Source organism: Corylus avellana, chromosome ca2, assembly GCF_901000735.1.
Source record: "Corylus avellana chromosome ca2, CavTom2PMs-1.0".
NCBI lineage: Eukaryota > Viridiplantae > Streptophyta > Magnoliopsida > Fagales > Betulaceae > Corylus > Corylus avellana.
The window spans coordinates 16,395,128-16,415,045 of record NC_081542.1 but is presented as its reverse complement, the minus strand read 5'-3'; the positions used below and the strand labels follow the sequence as shown (position 1 = coordinate 16,415,045).

Here is a 19,918-nt window from a genome sequence, read left to right as displayed (position 1 = left end):
CACAAACTAATGCATAGGTAGCTCTTATTTATTGACCCTGAGATCAAAAGGACCCTATGCCGACACATATCCTCCTAAACCCGAAAGCCAGGATATCGTTCACATCCACAACCCCAGGGGTCTGGACCAAAATAACAAGCGAGGAGATTAAGAAAGAGGACATGACCTTATTACAAGCAGCAAGAAAAATACAGGGAAAATCAAAGCAATACAACTAAACATTTAAAAATAGGAGCACACTAGGTGGATGACAGCAGCCGGAAGAAAAGCTGATCGCGTGCTTGCCGGAAACCGATGCATAGATGGCGTTGGAAGCACATTACGGTGGGGACCCGTGAAAAGACCCAGCAGAAGACAGTAAATGGCAAAGCTAGCGCGGAGGAGATCGGTGGCGCACTCAGAGAAATTGGGGGGAAGTTTGAGTGAATCCCCCATGAGCGGCACCCACAAAGTGTGCCCAAACAAACACCTAGCAAGAAAAAATAAACAAGCAAACAAATAACAACAACATGGAAAATAAAGCGAAATCCAAAACCAAACACAAAAAAGAAAAGAAACACAAATCGAGGAAAAGAGGGGGGGAAGGAAAATGGGAAATAGAGGAGGGAACAGATCAAGGACAGAGAGGAGGAGGGGGAGGGGGAGCCCCTCCCCCTCAGCTGTGCAGCACTTCCTTAAGCTCTGCTAGGGTTTTAAGAAGAATGTTTTTAAACCGATATTAAAATGAACTAAAGAAGAACGTTTTTAAACCATAAATGTTAAAATGATACAATGTCAATGTATATCATTTTAATCGAAATAATAACTAGAATTTATAGAAATTAGAGCAAAATAACCGGCATTATTTAATATTTATAGAAATTTGGGAAGGCAAAACGACGACGGGCCGAGTTCATTTACCAAAAAGTCAAGCGCGAATACGCTGAATTAATAAGCTGAAGCCGAGCGTCGTTGACAAATACAGAAACACAGAAACCAACGACACCATTTCCAATTCAATCACGAAGTTTCGACCCGTACAATGCTCCGACACCTGCTGCCACTTCTATTGCTCTTGTTATGCTCCAACTCGATCGGACGGGTCAGCTCGCACCAAGAGTCGGGCGAGTGGAGCTGCGAGGCCGACTCGGAGATTCAAGTGGAGGCCGAGTTCAGGCCCGGCCTCGTCACCGTCGACGGCCACGCCGACGACTGGAAGGACATTGATGGCTTCGAGTTCCCTCTCCGCCCTGCTCTCGACCCAGATGAGGACAAAGAATACAAAGGCGGAAAAGTGACCGTTAAGGTGTACTTTCGCTAAATATTGATTCAAATTTTGCTGGGGGTTATGGGTTTCGTATGAAGTTGCTTTTTGATTGATGGATGTGGGTATGTTGCAGGCTTTGCACGATGGTCATGATGCTTTCTTTATGGTACAAGTTGATGGGGACTATGTGTACTCTAAAGGGTAAGTTCTGATTTGGAGAATGAGGGTTGTTTTTGAATCTGTGATTGAGTGGGATTTTTTTGTTGTTGTCCGTTTGATCGTTTGGACACGTTCAATATTGGCGACATAGCTTTTGTATTCACTTTCTAGCAACTAGATCTGATTCAACTTTGTTATCTGAAAATTGTTTGCTTCCCCATCTTCTTACATGGTGTTATGGTCTCTAAAATTGATCGGAAGGCGAAGAAACTATATGGGTTTCATAACTTTGATGATTTGTCAATTTGATTGGTATCAAATTTTAAGTCAACTTTGGTGTGCTCTCTGCAAAATTCTATTTTGCCATGCCATGCTTTCATGGATATTCAATAGAAGTGCATGCTTTGTTGAATTGAATGACCAATCAGTTTCAAGCCTCAAGTCCTTAACACAAAAGGCTCTTGTTGAATTGGTTTTATTGTTCTTAATGCAGTACTAGCAACAAATGCCCTTCTGTTGCTCTCATGTTTCAAATTGGAGAAAGTGCCACCTACCATAATGTAAGTCAAATTATTCCGGTGATTATCAAATTATGATTATCTTTTCTATTTTTCCTATAATTTTTTGAAGTTTCTGTTGCTCTTCATTTCGATTTCCTCTATCTGTTTTATAATTGAAACTGAGAAGATTTGTGTTATAAGATGGGTGGATGTTCTGAAGGGAGAGCCACATGCAACAGCAAGTCTTGCAAAGGGCATGAAGTTGATATGATGCACTTCTCAATTGGAAATGCTATTCCAGGACGGCTCTATGGTGGCAACCCGATAGACAACAGGGATGGATATGGCGGTGACAGGTGATGTAGTACAATCCCTATCCTTGATCTTCACAGCAATTTAGTACAACCCCACGTTTTGTCCTTCACTGCAATGTAGTACAAGGTCACTGCAATGTAGTACAATCTCCCTTCTTCTTAGATTATGTAATAATTTTTCCATTTTCTATGTTTATTAATTACTTTTTCATGAACAGGTTTGGCCATTTGGTTGACCTTTATGCGTGGACCCCGCACTGTAGATACCTTGATGGACTTGGCCCTTCAGGTACTTCTTGAATTAATAAAATATCCTATTGCTCTAATTTTTTATTTATTTTTTAAATGAAGAGTGAATTTATGAGACCCCAAGAAGATTAGACAACCTTTTAAGTAAAGGAAAACAATTGTTCAAAAAAATAAAAATAAAAGAGTAAAGGAAAACAAAGAGGGATACAGCATCTATGAAAGTGACATGGAACCCATGACTCCTCCAAAATCAAAATTCCCTATCTGTGATGCAGTCCATTGCATGCTTTGCAGATCTTGGGACCCAGCTAAAAGAATCATTCAAATATTTGGTTTATCTTCAATTGTCTTGTTGAAAAACATATCTTTAATGTTTATCTTCATTATATATAATAGTCTAATATATAATGTTAGACTATTATATATTAGCCTTCCCTTATGCCCACTAAGCCAACTCTACTTCCTCCTTGGTGTCCTCTAAATTGTTGCAGCCATGCATTTGTAACAGCCTCTATCATTTTTCTTTTAGCCCTCCTATATTTCTTTAGCACCTTCGATATTAAGCAAATCATTAATCTACAGTGGATTTTACATTTCTATTTACTTTTATGAAAAAAATCTGGTGTTTCAATGGCTTCATACCTGTTTCATTCTTCCTATTTCTTTTCTTTTTCCTTTTTATACTTATTTTTTCCATATGAAAGCATCTCCTCTAAAGCCATATTTTCTTATGATATTCCTGTTCATACACGTCTTTTAATTTGTAATACTAGACTTGGTTTTGAATAGAAAATCAAAAGAAGTAGTATTGCTTTAGTTCATCATTCATAACTTGGACAAAGTTTTCTTTCGAACTGGGTTGGAGGAATTAAAAGTTTTCTTCCAACCTAGTCTATTAAACAAATATATGTCCAAAATGCAGCATTTTGGATACATGTTAGTTTAATAAACTAAGTTGGAGGAATTTCGTTGGAGGAAAACTTTGTCCTCATAACTTTAGCTTTTGCAAAAATATAAATCTATTATAGCTTCGTATGCTAAATTCATCCACAGGAATTGTAAGATTTACTTGAACGAACTATGTATATATCGTATATATTAAAATTTGGAAGAGGAAGAGTACTACCCCTTGAGGGCAGACATTAAATGGGGCAGTTAACTATTGAAGGTAGGCACTCCTAGGGCACCTTGAATGACATGTGAAACAATATCTCTCAATTAAGCTAAAAAGGAACCTTTCAAGCTTGCAGTAATACATGGGTTTTATTAGTAAATGGATCAAGTGAAAGTGGAACTGTAATATATATATATATATATATCTTTTAAGTTGACATGATTAGATAATGAGACAAAACTCCATTGTTAGGAACACTTCTAATAATGCTAATACTACCATGTCATTCAACACCTCATCACGGTTTTGTTTTCAACAACGCCTTTATCCTACTTTATCCCCTTGAAGTCAGTCTTGAACACCATGATCCCGGACATTGCTATCAACATGATGACATATATGAATCCATATTTTTCATTAAAATTCCTTGTGTTGAACATGAGCCGAGTTTTGCTTTTGTAGCCATAGGAAACTAGGGAAAAAAAGAAGAAGCAAATGTCTTTTTTGGCGTCGTAAAAGATTTTTTTAAATAGAAAGCCCAACCAAACAATGGCTTAGTTTTTTTTTTTTTTTTTTTTTTGTATGAAACAATTTGGTGTTTAAGCTGATGGAATTCTTAGTTCTTACTCGCAATTATGAATCTTGGAGTCTTTGTAAAATTTCTCCATGAATTTAGTTGACAAGATTACTGTTACTTTATTGGTTTGTACTTTGTATACCATGATAATCATAGTCTATGACAAAAGATAGATGCTGAATAGGGGTGAAATAGCGGTTGCGGTTAGTGGCTAAAACCGCAACCGCCTCAGCTAGTGGTTAGTGGTTAGTAATTTTTACTAACCGCCTCAGCTAACCGGGTAGCGGTTAACTGCTTTGGGATAACCGCTTTTGGGGGGCTTTTTTTTTTTTTTACCAATTTTGGGCTAGTTTTGTACCGGTTTTAGGCTCACTTTAAACATTTTTTTTTGCTCATTTTAAACGTTTTTTTTTTTTTTCCTTTCCTTTTCATTGCCATTTTAGCATTAAAAATTGCTATATACCAAAATCTTGTTGGCCACCTTCTACAAATCTACACATCATATAATATACAAATAAAATTACAACAAAATCATCACTTCACTTGTAGTCTTATACACAATATAGAAATAAAATAAAACACAAACAAGTTCATAAACTCATAAGCAACCAAAAAAACCAACATGGTTGAACTTGAAGCTTGAGGCCCATTTCAATCAACCAAAAAAAATCATTTCAACCACTATGCTACAACGACTTATTGTTATATATATATATAAAGCGGTTAGCGGATTTCCAAAACCCACTAACCGTTAACCGCAACCACCTGGGCGGTTAGCGGTTGCGGTTAGGTGGTTTTAAATTTCACCCCTAATGCTGAATTCTTGATCGATTTTTTACTATAAAGGCCACTGACGATTTATGATGCCTTTCATTGCTTTTGTGAAAAAGTATCTCTTTGCAACTGAAATTTTTATTCATCCATTGGTATACATACCCCTTAAGGCACATGGAAATCCCCAAGTTTCACTTTGATTTATTGTTTTATCTCTTTTCCTATGCTAATGGTCTTTGAACCAAATGGCATCTCCTCTTCCGATGAGTAAGCGGTGGAGGGTAATATCGTGGGTCAATTTTTGTACCCGTGCCTGTGTTGCATATGCCTAAATATAGTTTCCCTCTATTCCTCCTTCCCCTCCTCTAGCTTTTGCTTGGTGCTTTTCTGTTTCTTATATGATAATACTGTAATGATCAAATTATGAATGGTTTATCTTTTTCCGTTTTCAGGAAATGATACTAGTGCACAGAATGATTGGAAAGGCGCATGGTGGCACAGTAGCTTCACTACTCATTCTGGTAATTAACTAATTTTTTGTTGAGGGTTTGATATTCAAACATTAGTTCTCCACCCATATAAATAGTTGGATGCTCCATTTGCATAGAACTATCACTTGGCCGCATCAGAAACTTGAAACAGTAAGTGCTGAGCAATTAAAAAAATGGATGCATAATTTTAATGAGGCTTCAATTGGATGATCCATATACACGATATAAGCATGCACATCAATACACACATACATATGTGACTTATAAGTTAAGTTGTTTTATTAATATATTTCATTTTCTTCTCTGTTCATCTGTAAGTATTAATCTCTTTCCTTCCTCCTTTTCTTTTTTTTTTTCTTTTTATCAGTAGTGTCCATGTTAGAATATTAAATAAATAATTAAATTCACTATTTCCTATCATCTTAAGCTTTTGGGATAGGTAATGATTTAACATGGTATCAGAACAAAGGTTCTGAGTTTGACCCTTGCATTCGTCATTCATCTCTCATTTTCAATTAAACATTTCACATGTTAGAATATTAATTTAAATGTATAATTTCTTATCATCTTAAGCTTAGGAGAACTGGTGATCTAACAGCTCAGGTAGGGTTAAGATCCCTAACCATGCTTGTGTCTAAAGTCAAGTAATTTGAAATAGAAAAGACAAACAACTTCACTTAGTTTATTATGACTAATCTAATTAAAGTTCCTTGTGACCGTGTGCTTTTTACATATCACCGTTGCGGCGTTGTCATGTGGTTGTTTGTTTATTAGTTTTTAGTTGTGTTTCTGAAAAGTGCCTTATGTTTCACCTTTATTCATAGCCTCATTTTGTAAATTACAATACTATATTTCTTATTCAACATTAATATTTGATAATTACCTATTACAGGTTTTATAGAGGAAGATAGTCCATATGCTTCAGATGGTAAAAAAGGCACATATTATTTTGAATTCTCTAGACCTTTGAGAACAATGGATCGTCTTCAACAGGTATGAATCTCAATTGCTGCATTCAGTGTTTTAGTAATCTGGGACTGAAAAAATTGCTAGTGCATGATCTATGTATTTTGCACAAATCTTTTAATCCGTAGTACGCAAGTTACTTGCATAAGTCACTGGTCCTTCAGTTGTTAAACAAAGAGGATAATGAAACGTGGACCAAGACTAAACATCCTTGTTATCGAGCAAGAGTTCATGAATATCACCAATGAAGATTGCCCTCAAAATTTTGATACAATTGCCTTATCTATTTTGAGAAGGCAATTGTTAAAATTTTGATATTAGTCAAATGAGCTTTTTGGTTATCTTTGTTTCAAGTAGGTCATTTTTGTAATATAAATTTCACTATGTTTGTTTGAAAATAAGTCAATTTTCAAAATGGAAACTTTATTTTTATTTTTTATTTTATTTTTTATTTTTATTTTATTGTAAGTTAGACGCACCTGGTGGGACTAGAACCCGCGACCTCACCCTCCACCTTGCTACAAAGGGAGGCAAATTTGACTACAACTTGAGGAAACTTTTTTCTGGATAATGTGATGTTTATCTTGTTGATCTTCTTTTTCTATTGTGTTAAAATTTGTTTCTAACACTGTTCTATAGCTTGAAGACAGCCAAAGATATTACAAGGATGATCTGTGTTTTAATCTCACATTCTTACAAAACCTTAATTCTTCAAAATTTTAAAGGGAATCATGTTCTAAAAACTGTGTCTTGCTGAAGTTCATGCATCCATTCTTCTTCATTGTGTCGAAATTTGTTTCAAACCCCCTTCTCTAGATTGAAGAGAATCCAATGTTATCTATGAATGACATTGATCTACTGGCACAGTTACATATTTGTGTTGTGACAACAGAACCTTAATTTGTTAATGTTACCTGGTTCCTGCAGGATGCTCAGTTCACAATTGGTGGATCAAGTAAGATGTCAGTAGCATTCTGGTATCCGGTTGATGGACAACCATGGCATGGTTCTGGACACTATTCTATTCACTGTGATTGGGTACCCTTGGAAATCTCTTCTGGAAATTCTAAGCTCACCAAGTCTGCAACAATTGGCTCCGCCAATGTTTCCAGTGCCTTTGCCCTTCTGGTATCAGTAGCCTCTTTATGCCTCTCTTTTTTTGTTGGTTACAAGCTTTTCAGAACCACTACTGTAAGGCCCTACACAACCATGGACAGCAACCTTTAGCATAGCAGTGTGTTTGCAATTGTAGTTGTATCATGTACTTCTAGGTTTGTACTTCTTGGTACTTCCACTTACATTCCATTTTTTATTGGATTAAGGTGTTACTTTATTACACCTTAGTGGGTTTTGTCACTTGTTGCAAAAGGCATTAACCTTAGAAGTTCATATTTTATCTAAAGGAAATTTGGTCGGGGGAATTTTTTATTTTTATTTTTTTTAAACTCAGTCTATTAAGTTAACATATATCCTTAAAGCATGTGATTCTCACATGTAGTTTTACCCTGTGAGAAGTACATGTTGTAATGACACTTGGCCCATGGAGAGCACTCCGAATGTTCAAAGAGAATGGAACTAGTGCCCGACCTCCATTTGGCAACATATAAAAGCAAGATAAAGTTTTCTTTCAAATTAGATTAAAAAAAATTGAGACATCTAAAAAGAAAATTTTACTTTATTAAACTGACATATATCTTTAGAGCAATGCTGTATACACCACACTTTCTTCCATTTTTATTATGCTACTGTGGTAAGGTTTAATAGTCATTTGATTTTTTTTTTTTTTTAACGCACATCAACATAATTAAATAAAGATAAAAATATTAGTGTGGCATTTTGAATTACTCTTAAGCATAAAAATGAACTAATTGTGAGCTCCTCTGTCTTCCTAAGGATTTTAAAAAATAAATAAATAAATTGTAAGGATATTATTGATATTGTTGAGATTTTTCCAATGGTGATCTACCAAGACTTTCTAAGAGCATTATTAGCAGCCTCACCAAATTTTACTCACCAACATAACTAAAAGTATACTTTTCTCTATTTTAACTATTCACTTTTTTAGAACATCTCCAATAGTTTCACTATTTTAACAATTTACTTTCATTATTTCACTTAAATATTTTTTTTCTTCAAATATTTGTTTATTTTTTTTTAACTATTTCACTTTTTTTATTCATTTGATGAATAAATAGTACTCACTATTAATAGTGAGTGTTATTCGCTCACTATTTTTATTTTTTATTTTTTGGGTCAAATTAGAGAGACTGAAAATGAAAGAGTTAAGGTGTTTTCACCAAATTAGATCACCAAAATAACCAAAAAATAATTTTGGTGAGGCTGCAAATAGTGCTCTAAACTAGGTCTATTTTGGGCTTGGTATTGGAACCATGTTGTTTATATTATGTTATGAGATGAATGTTTAATCCCAACCGTCCAATTTTAACTGAAATTGGACGGAGCCAAACCCTTATTATTTTTCTATTCGTAGATATTAAAAAGTTACGTAGAAAATCGCCTTAAAAGACAATATGAGGCAAGTTTCAAAATTCTTTCAACCTATTAGGTCGATATTATCGTGTCAGTAGCTGAACAGAGCGCCCTAATAACTTGTCCGTAACTAAATTTATTACCACTAATTTTAGTATTCGCCGCTGAAAGTGTGAAGCGGCCATGGGGCATTTTAGAGAGGCAAAACGACGACGGTTCTCCATTTGGTGAAGTGGTAAACGAACAGATCGAATCCGAACCGCGAAGATCCTGAAGTGCGGACTAGCCGAGAGAGATTCGCGTCCACGAAGGTAACTTTCTTCTCACATTCATTTCCAGACTCAGATTGATCAAAAAACAAAAAAAATAAAAATAAAATTCCAGACTCAGAAACTTCGCAAAAGATTTTCCCTCACTTTCTCGTGATTCTCCGCGTTGATCTTCCTGAGAAAATTTCCTCTCCTAGGGTTTCTTTTAGTTATTGACTGATATCAATGTATTCGTTTAAAAAGTCGCGTGGTTTAGGTTTGACTTGTATGAATTGTAAGATCTTAGTTTAAAACTAGTATAGAATTTGTTGAATTGTGTGATTGGATTTATACGAAGTTCGAGTTTGATTCAAGTTGGGCAACTTTGCTTTTTATAGAGCTACAGGTGGTTCTTGATTTGGAAATTCTTTACCGGTTGGTCTGCGTTTGGTTGTGTGGGGAATTGGGAATTTTTATCCTCTAGAGGCTTTGACTCTCATATCCACATAGTTAGAAGCTGCCTATTTATATGCTGTACACGAACAAACACGGAGTTCCATCGGTTTCGAATTCTCGAAAACATGTTCCAGAACAGTTCAGGATGGAGTTTTCAAAATCTCAACCATTGTTTTTAATTAATTGGTTCAGATTTTGTGCCCTCAGCATTTAACACCTCTAGAGGATACTGATCTATCCAGAGTGGATACAAGTAAGCCTTTAAACTTTAGGAACTGAAATTCCAATCTAGTTGAAAGCAAAGTTGACCTTGAAATGTTCTGGTCTATAATGTTGTTCATGGACACAAGCTTTTTGATATGCAAATCATGCTTAATCTTGTCATTGGTTGAATTTCTGTTTGATGGGTTTTGTAAATGTTATGATTTCAATTTTAACTTATAGGGTTTGCAAAAGTTGTTGGAATTGGTTGCACTTTGGAGCTGCAACTTGACAGTAAATGGCGAGGATCAAACCTCAAGCTCTGCTACAGCAAAGCAAAAAGAAGAAGGGGCCGAATCGAATAAGTGTCACCACTATCATACTGTGCAATTTGATTGTTGTGTTGATTGTGTTTTTCGTGTTTACTACATACAGACATTGGTCTCAAAGGTTTGTGAAGTTTTTTATTTGTGATCGTGTATAAATATTTATCTTGACAAAGTGGGATTCATTCTTAGAAAATGATATAGAGGAACAATTTGGAATCTGTAGGAATATATGGAACTTTTTGACATTATATATGTATGTATATGTTGTATATATATATACACATATTACACACACACACAAACACATGTGAACAATTTGTGCTCATATATGCATGATGAAAGAAAGCAGAAGTTTAAGATATGGACCGGCCAAATTGATTGAACGAGGAACTTTCCCACGGCATGTTGGTTTAACAATATGGTTAAATAGAATGAAATGAATGTAATCTTTCTGGTCTTGATAATGCTTAAATCTTTATGCATCACACTAGTTAGTTGTTGCTTTAAAGTTTTAGTTGGACATGCTGGAATGTTTCACTTAATTTTTGGATTATTCACGATAGTGTGATTTCAATAGCTTTTGAATATAGATTATATATTTAAATTTACTTATCAAAAAAAAGATTATATATTTAAATTCCATGTTTACAGTTATTAAGTCCAGAACAAGTTGGGACTTTAACAAATGATACAGAAGTTTCTCTTTCAGTGGTATAACATAAAGAATTGGAACTACTTAAGACTTTTATTTGTTGGCTAATAACTTTACTTGCTAACCTGTGTTTAGGTCAAGACTTCAAACAGAGAGTCGCTCATCAGTTTCTAAGGTATAGTCTTATTGGCAGATCGTAATACTTGTTCTATAATGGGTTTTTTAGTTTTGTAGGTTTATTATTATTATTATTATTATTATTATTATTATTATTTACTTCTAGCTATTGTGGATTAGAAATGCCGTTGGCCACATTGTTGTTGTATAAAGTGCCAGATGTGTTTGTATGTCTATATTATAGAATTTCACTGCTAAGTTAGAGCTCACTTATTCAGAATGATAATGCGTCTTTTACTGAGTCTATTCTTTAATGTGCTTAGGATGAGGATGCTTTTGTGGATTCAAAGAAATCTGATGTCCCTGGATATGCTGTAGGTTTCTCCATTCAGTCTCTGTAGTTTTCCATTTGATATGTTTCAAATCTTAAATATGAGCTCTGACAAGGAGCCATTGCTTTGTCACAAAGTCAATGATTTTTCATAGTATTTTGAATAAATCATCTACTGACATTATTATCCCTTCTTTTTTTCTTTTTCTTTTTTTTCTTTTTCTTTTTCAATAGGTTTTGAATACCGCAAAAGGTGATATAACAGTGGAACTTTACAAGGAAAGTTCTCCTGAGGTTGTTGACGAATTCATTGACCTATGGTGAGTATTTGAAGTATTCATTGACCACTTTTGTCTGTACTTTGTGATCATTCGGAAGGAAAAAAAAGAAGCTGGTCATGTACCTGATAGTGCACGCATTCTGAATATCCTTCTTTTTCCCCCTTTTGTCTCTTAATGGCGCAAAGCAAATTCTCCATTGTATGGTAATTCAATTAGCTTTGTTTATCCCAGCAAACTTATAGAAAATTGTTTAGTCGGTAAAATGTACATTATGAGCAAGATTTTGCATTTCACTTTTACACTAACTCTTGACTTATCCCAACAAAAAAACATGTTATTGACTCAGTTTTCAATAATAAAAACCTTGAAAAGGTTGTTCATTTTTATCTGCAAAAGATTGCATTGGGTTGCCTTGCTACATTCTTCATTTCTACTTTGTGTAAATATCCTTTTTACCCCTTTGACCAGTTTCTATTTGTTCCATTAACTAGCTGATTGGTCAGACATTACACTTTTGCTTGAGATCCTTGGAGTAGGCAGCAATTTTGTTACGATCATGGCTATTATATGGTTGTGGGGTTCTCTTCTTTGTTTCTCATTTTTTTGGGTGGGACTTTTGGCACACAGAGAGGAAAGGAATATAACTATTACAGAACGCTAAAAAGTTACTAGAAGTTCCATAATAAACAGTTCACTGGAATCATGCACATGGTGATTGAAAGCTGTGTTAGTGGAACGGATTAACTATGAATTGGATACACATATGGTCCAGGCATGGATGCATTATTAAACATCTAAGATCATTTACTACCCGTAATTGTTAAGTTCGTTTATTAATCATTTTTCATGTCAAATTCTAAGTGGATAATTTGTCAACTTGAATAACATCTTGCTACACAGAAAGTGTTTAATCTTGGTTGTGCTTGTTGCTTGTTGCTTGTTGCACATGTCCACTCAATGCTACCACCTTCAGAAGTTTGCTGAGGCATGATACATGCTTTTAATGATAATTTTTACTGAATCGGAATGAAATTGGTTTTGCAGTCAAAAGGGCCACTTCAAGGGGATGCCTTTTAACCGTGTTATAAAACACTTTGTGATTCAAGCAGGGGATAATAAAAAGGTAGGAGCTGCAGAAGATTGGACTTTAAGAGGAAAGCATTACAATCATCTTGACACAAGGTTGATTGCTATTTTTGAAATGAGATTTAATAGTTTGTTACTATATAGTTTGTTGGTCTCTTCTGATATGTGAAATTTGTAATGTATAAGCAGTATGAAACATGAGGCATTTATGCTTGGAACTTCCAAGGGTAAACGCAATGACAGAGGATTTGAGCTTTTCATCACAACTGCACCAATCCCGGATTTAAGCGAGAAGCTTATTGTATTTGGGCGGGTCATCAAGGGAGAGGAAGTTGTTCAGGTGCCAAACAACTTCGGTTTCTTCTAATTGTGATGATGTGTCTGGTTTTTGGCTGTAGTTAGTTACATACTAGCAATTAGCACTTCTAATCTAGATTTCTTCCAGACATGAATTAAGATCATATTCTGTTGCTTTAGTATATATAGCACATAATCGAGATGCCCTGTTAGCGACTGGCCTTTCAGCTAGTACACTAGCACCATCTGGGCTATGTAATCAAAGTAACATGGATGAGTGCCATTTAACATCAATGGCATTTTACATGTTGATAATGCTAAAGTTCCTTAAGAGTTGCTATAAAGATCAACCAAGCTATCTAATTTTTAAGTTTACTTATATCTGTTGAGAGCTACAGTGTTTACAGTCACAATTGTGGTAGATGTTGATTGCTTGTCATACGATGTTGTTACCAGGAAATTGAGGAGGTGGATACAGATGAAAACTATCAACCTAAAGCTAATATCGGGATCATCAAGGTGAGTCTGAAGCAGAAAATCTGAAGGCCGTGCCATTCTCAATTAAGAGCATTTTAGTCTCTGCTTCTTTCTCTCCAGATAACTATGTTCACAGGCACTATAGTGCACCTTGGAACTGTCATCTCGGGGTTGCAGTGAAGGATTAAGACCATGATACTTCTCTCAGTTTTGTTTTTGTTGCATATTTATGGCAGATAATGAAAAGCTTATTGATTCTTTCTACGTAACGTGGTTCCAAGGCTTTATATACACTTATATTTTGTATTGGAAATTGGATGTAATTTTCACATGGGTTGATGAGGTTAGGGTAGGAATCTGTGATTTATACAATGATGTATCCAAAGATGAAGGTGTTGTGCAGCTTTGGTTGGAAATGTATGAAATCAAAGATGATGTTACTCTTTTCTATTTGCAATTTTTGTGTTTCTAAATATCTCAAGTAGAAATTGGCTCTGATTGTTAATTCTATTTAGAGATTTAAAAAAAGGGGAATTTGATGCGATATAAAAATAAAAATAGTTTTAAGTATTTTGTATTTTGAATTATTTGTTAATGTTTTTGTTTTAAAAAGAAAAAAACAAAAAGAAAAAGTGTTATTAAACAATTACGGGAGGAACTGGAACTGATTACATGTTCACATAGGGACAAATTGATGCTTGCCTTTGCGTATAAGATCCCATGATTTCTTTTGCGCAAGGAAAACAAATCAAAACAAAATAACCATGCAGCATGCCGTTTTGATTCCAGTTCGACGACTGAAATTTGGGTGGGATATTGGTTTTTCCCAGCCGTGAAAACATGTTTCCAATGTCTAGGCTAAAAAAAATCAAAAGCAAGAAATTCCCTTCAAAATGCACGCTAACAAATAGAACCTCCATCTCTAGAAGCACTTTCTTGGACACCAGAAAAGTCCCCAAATGCAAATAGCACATCTAATTAGGGCAAACCCTTTCAAGCAATTTTTCTAAGTCACTGCTTATTTCAATATGATCTTCCTTCAATCTTTGACGCATCTTAGGAGCCGACTTGCCAGCAGCTATATAAGTCTTAAGCAACAAATGGTAGATATTAGAAGTGAGACAATCAAAAGTCTTTAGAACACTGCAAAACTTCTCAGCACCATCAATGTCTTTTTCTGCTTCAAAATACTTTAAAAATGCAGTTGCTGTCGCTGGGGTTGGACGCCATTTACTGTCCTTGACTTCGGAAACAACTGCCTCCAGATGACTAAGTGCCAAATCCAACTGATGGGTCATCAATAAGTAAACCATGAAAGATTCCCGAGCTGCAAAGAAAGGTCCCCTACACCTTTTAATGGCAGTGTCAAAGACCAATGAGGCATCTTTGAACATGTCTTGGCTTAGGTAGACGCTTATAGCAACATTTGCTAACCTCATGTCGTAACTGGAGCAACTAGACTCCCATTCCTTATAACATTTTGTCAAGCCATCAACACCGCCGCCTTTTAGTCTGCGAAAAGCCTGAAGCATAACAAGATAGCTCATATTGTTGACTTTCGGGAAAGTCGACTTCAGGGAATTCCATACCCGATTGACCTCGTTTAGATTATTAGTACCAGCATACAAGCTAATCATATAATGGTAAGCCTCACGCTTTGGGGGTTTCATCACTTCCTCTAGCTTTTTAAGAGCCGACTCAGCTTTCTCATAAAGGCGAGCCTTGACATAGATCGCAGCCAAATTACTATATTTTGTCCAATCACATTTGCTTTCATCTTCCCTCATGACTCTTTCTACCCCCTCGATATCATTTAAAGATGCATAACTATTCATCCATATATTATAAGTAAATGTGCTCGGTGGGATGCTCCTCCGTTTCATTTCTTGTACTAGCGGAGGCACTTTCTCTGGCTGGTTCAATCTCATATATAGAGACATAAGATTGTTAAAAGCCAAATCAGATGATAGAAAGTTCAACTCACCCATCTTCTTAAACAGAGCTAATGCCTTGTCTTCCATCACTTCCTTGCAATAGCAGTTCAGCAGAGCTCCATAAGTCAATCGGTCCTTTGCAGTTGGCGGAAGAATATTGAAATATTCCTCAGCCGCAAGAATCCCCTTTGTTTTAGATATAAGATCTAAACGTAAAGCATGGTCGGTGGAGCTGTAGTTGACTTTCTTCTTCTCCATCCAGTCCATTATCTGCATTAAAGTAACAAAAAAAAAAAAGATTAATAAACACCCATTGTGCTCAACTTGTTATTCGAAATAACAATTAAGCAAATCCATAGGAAAAGCCAAAACGCAAAAGAATTCTTTTAGTTTCATCTGAAAAAATTGCAATAATACACGATGTTCAGTCACCATGAAAAGCATAGGAATCAATTTGAAGTACCAATAAAAACTACGTTTTTTCTGCTAATGTAGATGGCTTATCCTTAGCCCTTTCGCACTAATGCAGAGGTTAAGGATAAGCAAAGAGCCCTTTCCAAACTACTTGATTCCACAAGTTCACCTCACCAGTAAACTTCAAATTGAACTTCCATTTTCTAATTAAAGGTCTTTGGTAAGTAATCTTTTCTACATCCTGGGTTCGATAAGAGTTCTCCCAAATTACCTGATATACGATTCTTGCGGGTGGATTGGTGCATCTGGGGTTTACTCTCCCAGGAGTGTGTCTGAAGGGCCTGCCTCGGTCAGGTTTCATGTCATCAAAAAATATTTTCTCACTACATTAGAGAGTGATTCTGGTTCCTCAAAATATAAATAACTCCTATAACATTCGGCATATAACTTTGGAACGCCTTACGCTTTTAATAAGACTGGTTATTATTTAAAATATATATGTATATATTCGGCATAAAACCCCAAGGGCCAAGGGGTTGTCCCAAGTGGTGAAAGCCCTGGAACTTTGGCGGCATAACCATCAAGTGTAAGGTCCGAATGGTGCAAACAACTCCTTGAGGCCACACTCTAAGCAAAATCCCTTTTTAACAAAAATTATTACACCTAAGAATTTTATTGGACCTATAAGCGATAAATCCTTAATGGCTCACACATTCCATTAAAAGAAAACACGTTTAGAATTAATAACAAAAAAAAAAATCAAGTTCTATAATTAAAAAAATGTGGATTAACAAATATTTGATAATGGGGATAGAAATGGGAAGAGTTGGAAACCTCAAGGGCATGCTGGAACCTGCCGTACTTGCGGAGCTCCTTGATGCAGCGAATGGGCTTGCGTACGAGATTTCCCTCCACGATGTACTTGTCTAACGTCTCTGACACGCTCCCTCCGGTGGCCCCCAGAGCCGATAGCCTCCGGTACAGTCGATCCCAATTTCCCTTGGTCGCCGTCTCGGCCACTGCCGTGCAGAGCCGTCTGATTGTGGTGAGCCAATGCCCGCCGGAGATCGGACGGCTCGGGTTCGTTCTCGTTAGACTCATCTCTCTCTCTCTCTCTCTCTCTCTGTATCCGGAAGTAACTGGGTGGGTTTTGTTAGGGTTTAAACATAACGCTTTATCTGTTCTTTTTCACCAAAACGCACCGTTTTGATGCCAATCAGCAGAAGGGCAAAATCCATTGCTATTGTTTTCAAAGTAATAAATATTGAGGTATATATAATTACTTAAATCTTGGTACCAAACGCACCGTTCTGTTAACGGCAAAAGATAAGCATTTTTCTGAGCACTGAGCATGTAGCGCCCCGAAATTTTCAAAGTTATTTAAACATATTATTTTGATGATGATGTTATTTTGATATCCATTTTAGCCTATGATTTTAATTCTGGGGAAATTTATGATATTACAGAGAGTGGTAATTAGATAATGGTTATTGGTGAAATAATAGGATAGTAAATGGTAAGAAAAATAGTAGATGGATACTAGTAGATGAAGATTTATAGATGGATACTAGTAGGTGAAGATTTATAGATGGATACTAGTAGGTGGAGATTTATAGATGGATACTAGTAGGTGGAGATTTATAGATGGATACTAGTAGATGGAGATTTATAGATGGATACTAGTAGGTGAAGATTTATAGATGGATACTAGTAGATGGAGATTTATAGATGGATACTAGTAGATGGAGATTTATAGATGGATACTAGTAGGTGAAGATTTATAGATAAGTACTAGTAGATGGAGAATTATAGATGGAGATTAGTGGATGAAGGTTGTAGATGAAGATTGGTAGATGGAGATGGTTTCCTATAAATAGAGTCCTCACCCTTCACAAATTTCACTACTCCTCTCCCTTCTCTTCCACATATTCTTCATTCTTCCGTTTTCTACTCGGTCTTTCTTCTTTCTGAAAGTGTTTACACGAAACAGAGAGAGAAAGGGCGAGACAAAGCGTTGCAAGAAAGAAAGAACACGAGAGAGAACGGACTTGAGAAATTAGTTTGAAAGATATACTAGTAGTGTTAGTCAGATTGGAGCAACTAGATCCTTCAGACCACTTTTAGCTTCAGTCTAGAGGTAAGTAAATTCACTACCCCTTCTAAAATTACTTCATGTCATGCTATTTATTTATTCTTGTATCAAACTGTAAATGATTATTTTATTTACCTGTCATGGATATATGTTGCATGCATGAAGCATTTCTAAAAGAATTATCTAGAAAGTTTCTATTTCTTTAAACGCTTTCTAAGTACAACAAGTTTATATTTGAAAATGTTTCCATTTTAAGAAAAGAAAGTTGAGAAATAATGATGATTATAAGAAAGAAGAATGATGATAAACCCTCCTACATGTTGCCCTAAGATGCATCAAAAGAAGTACAAAGAGAAGTACAAGAAATGAGTTAAATGTTTATGAAATGAGGGCACATGTATGGAGGAGAGTATTTTTGGCCCCAAGATAAGTAAGGATGAGAGGAGTTCGGTACCGATACTCGGATGGAGGCGAAACCACTGAAGGAGGCTATGCCAGAAGGTGGTATTCCATCAACATGACCGTTGAGTGCACCAAGAAAAGAGTTAATTAACGGTCGGGCATGGCTGAGGCCACAGTTCAGTGCCATGATCACAAGGACCCGCAACCCTCGTACACAGGGGTAACAGTGTACATGGGCCCTAATATGAGAAAACGATAATATGATTTCAACGATGATATACTATGATGATTTTCAATGATGATATACTATGATGATTTTCAACGATGATATACTATGTTGATTTATAAAGATGATTTATAGCGATGCATTATGATGATGATGTAATAGTACGTATATGCTACGGAAGATACAACCGTACATACATGTATTATTATTATGGCTGGATGTATATTTATTTGCGAAAACGATTATCAAAACTGAGAATAAGGAGCAAAACTATTTATGGTTGTGGATTTTACTTGCTGGGCCCCTTTGGGCTCATTCAGTTTTATTTCTTGTTTTCAGGTAGAAAGGATGCTGGAATAGGAGGCCGGAATGGGGACGGGAATAATTATTAATTTTCAAAGTCTTTTCATATCAGTGATTATAATAATATGATATTCCGCAATTAAAGTTTAATGTTTTCTAATTTCGCTTGTAATAAAATCTCTTGAATAATGTTTTATACTTTTTTTGTATCCTTTAAAATCAAGTACTCTGATAGACCTTATAGATCTTTGCAAGAACTTTTGTTGTAAAAGAAGAAAAGTGGCAAACTCAGTCTTAACGGGCTGGGGATGTTACAATTTTGGTATCAGAGCAAAGGTTATAAGGTTCTGGCAGATTTTTTTTTTTATTGAAAAAAAAAAAAAAAAAAAAAAAAATTGGGGTTAATGGGAAGCCACATTCCGGCCAAATAGAGTATGTGTTTTTGAGTGGTCTCTAATATATGATGCATGAGCATTTTCTAATGGTTAATTTTTTTTTTTGGTTAAAAATCATCTTAGTGTGATTAATCTGGAGGATTTTATTATTGTGATCAATGACGAAGATGGATTTTCTTTTATAAATAGGTTGTGATCTATAGTATCTGCCCATTTGGATTTGCGGCAATTTTCTTGAGTATCGATCAATAAGGGTATATTTTAAGGTGTCTCGAAGATTTAGAAAAGATTATTGATCATGATTTAAAAATCGTATGATGATTTTATAGATTTAGGTTACGAGATGATTTGTGTAATTAATTTGGTGACAAAATGGTTTTATTGATTTAGATTGTGAGACAAATGGTGTAAGTGACTTAGTAACGAATGGTCTTATAGATGTCGGTTGTGAAAAGATTCTTGAACTGAATTAATGGTATAAGAGTTTATATGAGTTTTTGGTAATGGCTAAGGTTTAGTTGATGACAATAATGATACTATGATTGATGTTATAATATATGGATTAATGAATAAGGATTACGTAGTGGCATGAAGTGAATGCCTAAGTATTGCAGAGATAAATGCAAATGAGGGATACCCTAGAATCTATAAGATATTTTGATATATAAAGTTATGGTTTAAGGATTTTGATATTTTCAAATGATTGTGATGACTTAAGGTACAATTCATGAAATCTTTGAGGTGATCCTTAGAATTTGAGGTGTTAGGTTTTCTGTAATTGAGGTAAATTATATTGA

General features: G+C 35.4%; 3 protein-coding genes across 5 annotated transcripts; 2 read left to right on the top strand and 1 right to left on the bottom strand.

The window, feature by feature from the left end:
* The first annotated feature begins 947 nt into the window (after positions 1-947).
* On the top strand, positions 948-7,813 carry LOC132171265 (uncharacterized). The gene is made up of 8 exons (XM_059582540.1): positions 948-1,285; positions 1,380-1,447; positions 1,899-1,965; positions 2,107-2,261; positions 2,438-2,508; positions 5,386-5,454; positions 6,317-6,417; positions 7,318-7,813. The coding sequence occupies exons 1-8, from the start codon at positions 1,022-1,024 to the stop codon at positions 7,615-7,617; spliced, it is 1,095 nt and encodes a 364-aa protein (XP_059438523.1). The 5' UTR covers positions 948-1,021; the 3' UTR covers positions 7,618-7,813.
* A 1,281-nt stretch (positions 7,814-9,094) lies between these two features.
* Positions 9,095-13,812, top strand: LOC132172027 (peptidyl-prolyl cis-trans isomerase CYP21-4-like). Of its 3 annotated transcripts, XM_059583450.1 has the most exons (9): positions 9,109-9,191; positions 9,527-9,837; positions 10,029-10,235; positions 10,902-10,941; positions 11,207-11,257; positions 11,449-11,534; positions 12,540-12,677; positions 12,768-12,921; positions 13,335-13,812. In XM_059583450.1, exons 3-9 carry the CDS (start codon positions 10,084-10,086, stop codon positions 13,419-13,421), a joined length of 708 nt encoding a protein of 235 aa, XP_059439433.1. In that variant the 5' UTR covers positions 9,109-9,191; positions 9,527-9,837; positions 10,029-10,083; the 3' UTR covers positions 13,422-13,812. The 3 variants fall into 3 exon arrangements, with proteins under 3 accessions (XP_059439434.1, XP_059439432.1, XP_059439433.1); XM_059583451.1 differs by lacking the exon at positions 9,527-9,837 and having other exon boundaries at positions 9,095-9,191; positions 12,771-12,921; XM_059583449.1 differs by lacking the exon at positions 9,527-9,837 and having other exon boundaries at positions 9,095-9,191.
* A 202-nt stretch (positions 13,813-14,014) lies between these two features.
* LOC132172714 (pentatricopeptide repeat-containing protein At1g02370, mitochondrial-like) lies at positions 14,015-16,821 on the bottom strand. The gene is made up of 2 exons (XM_059584271.1): positions 16,538-16,821; positions 14,015-15,559 (listed from the first exon to the last, which is right to left on the bottom strand). Exons 1-2 carry the CDS (start codon positions 16,802-16,804, stop codon positions 14,330-14,332), a joined length of 1,497 nt encoding a protein of 498 aa, XP_059440254.1. The 5' UTR covers positions 16,805-16,821; the 3' UTR covers positions 14,015-14,329.
* Positions 16,822-19,918: the final 3,097 nt, after the last annotated feature.